This window comes from Stegastes partitus, unplaced genomic scaffold (assembly GCF_000690725.1).
Source record: "Stegastes partitus isolate 25-593 unplaced genomic scaffold, Stegastes_partitus-1.0.2 Scaffold192, whole genome shotgun sequence".
Taxonomy (NCBI): Eukaryota; Metazoa; Chordata; class Actinopteri; family Pomacentridae; genus Stegastes; species Stegastes partitus.
Genome location: NW_007577923.1, coordinates 203,481 through 207,104, shown reverse-complemented (window position 1 = coordinate 207,104; position 3,624 = coordinate 203,481). Strand labels below are relative to the sequence as shown.

At 45.1% G+C, this 3,624-nt stretch overlaps 1 protein-coding gene across 1 annotated transcript; it reads right to left on the bottom strand.

Annotated features, from left to right (window-relative positions):
- Nucleotides 1–325: 325 nt before the first annotated feature.
- On the bottom strand, nt 326–2,278 carry chrm3a (cholinergic receptor, muscarinic 3a). Its single transcript, XM_008280407.1, has 2 exons — nt 2,173–2,278; nt 326–2,088 (listed from the first exon to the last, which is right to left on the bottom strand). The coding sequence occupies exons 1-2, from the start codon at nt 2,276–2,278 to the stop codon at nt 326–328; spliced, it is 1,869 nt and encodes a 622-aa protein (XP_008278629.1).
- Nucleotides 2,279–3,624: the final 1,346 nt, after the last annotated feature.

Sequence of the window (3,624 nt, the reverse complement as noted above, 5' to 3'; positions counted from 1 at the left end):
CTGCTAAGCATTTTAAAGCCCTTTTCTATTGTTTTCCACTTAGTTCATGTTCTCTCTCAGCTGCACTTGCATGAATCGGTAAGGAGTTCTTCAAGGACAGAGGCGAAGCTTTCCTCTGTGGACCTTACCTTATGCAGACTTTCACCCACATATACAGCCTTGCTAAATGAATGCACCAACACAAACATATACCGCAAGAGAAAAACATTAAGGATCTCTAGGCAGAAGAAACTCCACAGAAACAAGTACATGGATGCTTCTTTCTTTTCCTTGTCCTATGTTAATTCTTTCAATTGTGTTACCAACCATCTGAACTTTCAGTCATTTACGTAGACTCCCTGGGAATCCTCCTATGGAAGACCACTGACTGCCTCTGCTGGAACTGCTGCTTCCTCCTTTTTTTCTGGTCCCAGCGGCACAGCAGTATCATCTTAAAGGTTGTACGGAAAGTCTTGTTGCACAGGGCGTAGCACATGGGGTTGACTGTGCTGTTGACGTAGCACAACCAGTACCCTACTGCCCACAGGGTCTCTGGGATGCAAACTTTACAGAAGGCATTGATCAGCACCATGATGTTATAAGGTGTCCATGTGATGATGAAAGCAAAGAGGATGGCACTAAGAGTTTGAGCTGCTTTCTTTTCCTTCACTAAAGACATGCGCTTCCTTTTGGTGATCTGAGTTCGAGCTCGGGCAGCGAAACGCTTCGCCATAGCCGCCTCTTTGAAGGATAATGGGACTGAGGGGGACTTAGTGGCCGTGCTGGTGGTGGTACTGTCAGTGGCAGTGGTTGTTGGGGTATCATCCAGAGAGGCTTGGTTAGTGGCAGCCTGGATGGTTGACATCGACTGAATCTTGCGCGAACAGAAGCGTTGGTGGTAGCTGTTTTCTGAATTGTTTGTCCCCTCCGGAGTAATAGTGGCAGTGGTGTTGGTGGTGACTGATGAAAGGCTGTCTCGGTTATACTCCGCTCCCCTGAGGGGATCCTCCTCCGAGGCTGCATCTAGATCCTCACAGGAGGTGAGCTGGGAGTTGACAGCAGCCTTTATGCCCGGCAGGCTAAGGACAATGGAGAAAATAGCATGACTTTGGGAAATCACCTCCCTTCCCCCACAATCCTCATCCTCTGAAGACCCAGAGTGGTCCAAAGAGATCGCAGCATCGTTGTTGTTCCAGCTGTCACTGCTGCTTTGGTCTGCATCACCGTCTCCCTGCCGGGTACTACCGGGTCTCCACGAACGAACCCCAGGCCAGCAGTGGAAGCGTCCAACCAGCTCTTGACATGTGCTCTTTTTCTTCGACAACCTGGTCAACTCATAACTGCTGCAACTTCTCGAACTTCCTGTCTGACGGACAAAACCGGATTTCTCTCCTCCATTATTCCCACCTTTTCCGCCCATTCCACCACGACCGCCCGAACCCTGCAACCCAGCTAGCTCTTTTGAACGGTTCTGGGTTTCCTTGTAAATGCGCCAGTACAGAACACTCATTATTGTCACAGGCAGATAGAAAGCTGCCATGGCTGTGCAGAATGTTATGGGGGGATCTGAGAGGAACTGAATGTAGCATTGATCTGAGGGCACAGTCCTTTGACCCTCAAAATACTGCCACAGCAGGATGGCCGGGGCCCACAGAACCAGAGACACAAACCAGGCTAAGCCAATCATGATCCCAGCACGCTTTGTGGTCCGTTTGGCCCGGTAGGTCAAAGGCCGGGTGACTGAAAAGTAGCGGTCAAAGCTGATAACTAGTAAGTTCATAACTGATGCATTGCTTGCCACATAGTCTATAGCAAGCCACAGGTCGCAGGCCCAGTTGCCCATGGCCCAGTAGCCCATCACAAGGTACGCTGTGTAGAGGTTCATGGAAATGACTCCGATAATGAGGTCAGCTACAGCTAAACTCAACAGGAAGTAGTTATTGACTGTCTTTAGCTGGCGATTAACCTTAAAGGATACCACCACCAGAACGTTGCCGATGATGGTGATCAGTGACAGCATACCTGTCAGCAGTACAATGAGGACAACCTGCCACACAGGGTGGCCACCCAAGGGGTCAAGGACTGTTGTTTCATTCCCATCTGGGGATTCTGTGGTGAGGTTAAAGAGTTTGCTGGTGGAGGAGGAATTATCATCCAGAGTATTCACATGGAAAACTAACCAGGGGACTCCACCAGTTCCTCCTTGGTGAAGAGCATTAGACTGTGGATAGGCTCCGGCAACTGGTTGTGAGGTGTTGGCAGTCAGGAAGAGACCAAGGTCTGTGCTGTTGGAGCTCATTGTTATGTTCTGGCATTATCTGAAGGGAGAGACAGAAAAGGGAGGTAGGGAGGGATCGAGAGAGGGAGGGAGAAAGGATATGTGAGAAGTTGACATTCCTATTCACATCCAGTAGGTGAGGCTAGAAATCTATGCTCCCAGGCTGTAAAGACAGGCAATATTTGGTCTAATTTGTCTCCTATAACATAATCGCTTATAACTTTGTTTGTGAACCATCTGTATGCACACTGTAAATGCATCGCAAGCCATATATTCAATTACAACTTGACATTTGAATCAACAAGGCTAGACAGCAAGAGAAAGTCAGAGAGAGAGAGTGAGATTGCAATCAACACCTGGTTCTTATGACACCCAGCAAATTGCAGAGACATTTCACTTACACACAGGTAATATATTTCCCTATCCCTGTCTAGTCTGTAAAGATGTCTGTATTCAAACTTCCCCTTGCATAACATTAGCCCTCGGGGCAGGGATGGTTTTCTGCTGTCAGATCAGATGTAGAGTTGGCACATCGGTGATCTATATTCGAAATTTAACTCTGGTGTATAGCTACAGAGTGAAACAAAGAAAGCGAAGACAGATTTTAGACAGATAAAGCTATGCAGAGACAAAACTAAACGGTGAGACAGAAAGAAGATAGTACAGAAAGAGCTAATATCGCAGGGTGATCCCGAAGAGCATGAGTGGTGTTTTCTGTTTGATTTGGGATCCCTTCAGATGGAGAGGCAAACAATAAATAGAAGATCCTGCTGTTTTTATCAAAGCGTTTCTTGTTAATTGGATAATAGGATGAAAAACTACCAGTTTGTAAAGCAGCATGTTCTATTCACTTCACAAGTTCTGCTGTGCAATCATTTATAATTACTGTGGCGGTTTGCATTTAGATATATGCATGCATATGTGTTGGTGTGCTGAAAACAACAAAAGAGAATAAAAACAGATGCAACAACAGCAACACATGGAGTCAAGTGAGGAAAGTAGGTTTTCTCAAAGGTGTAAGAGCAGAGTGTGACTAGTATTTTGTAAATCCCTCTTAAGTTACATCACACGTTTATAAAAATCAGCAGATTTGCATAAAAGCTTGCTGCATGTTCTTTGTAAAAAAGTATCCGTTTCCAGTATGTGTATCTAAGTATATAGACAGTAGTATGATTGAATAAAATGTATTTAATATGTATAAATATGTTTAAAGATGTATGTTTTTTCTTGTGATATATTTGGGTTAACATGGGTTTTATAGCTCAGCATTTGATATAGCACCAGAACTCTGTTAGGTAACAGTGTGATAAGTGTCTTGGTACATTTGCAAACATCAAATAGAACAAAAATTGCTGTTTTTTTTTCAA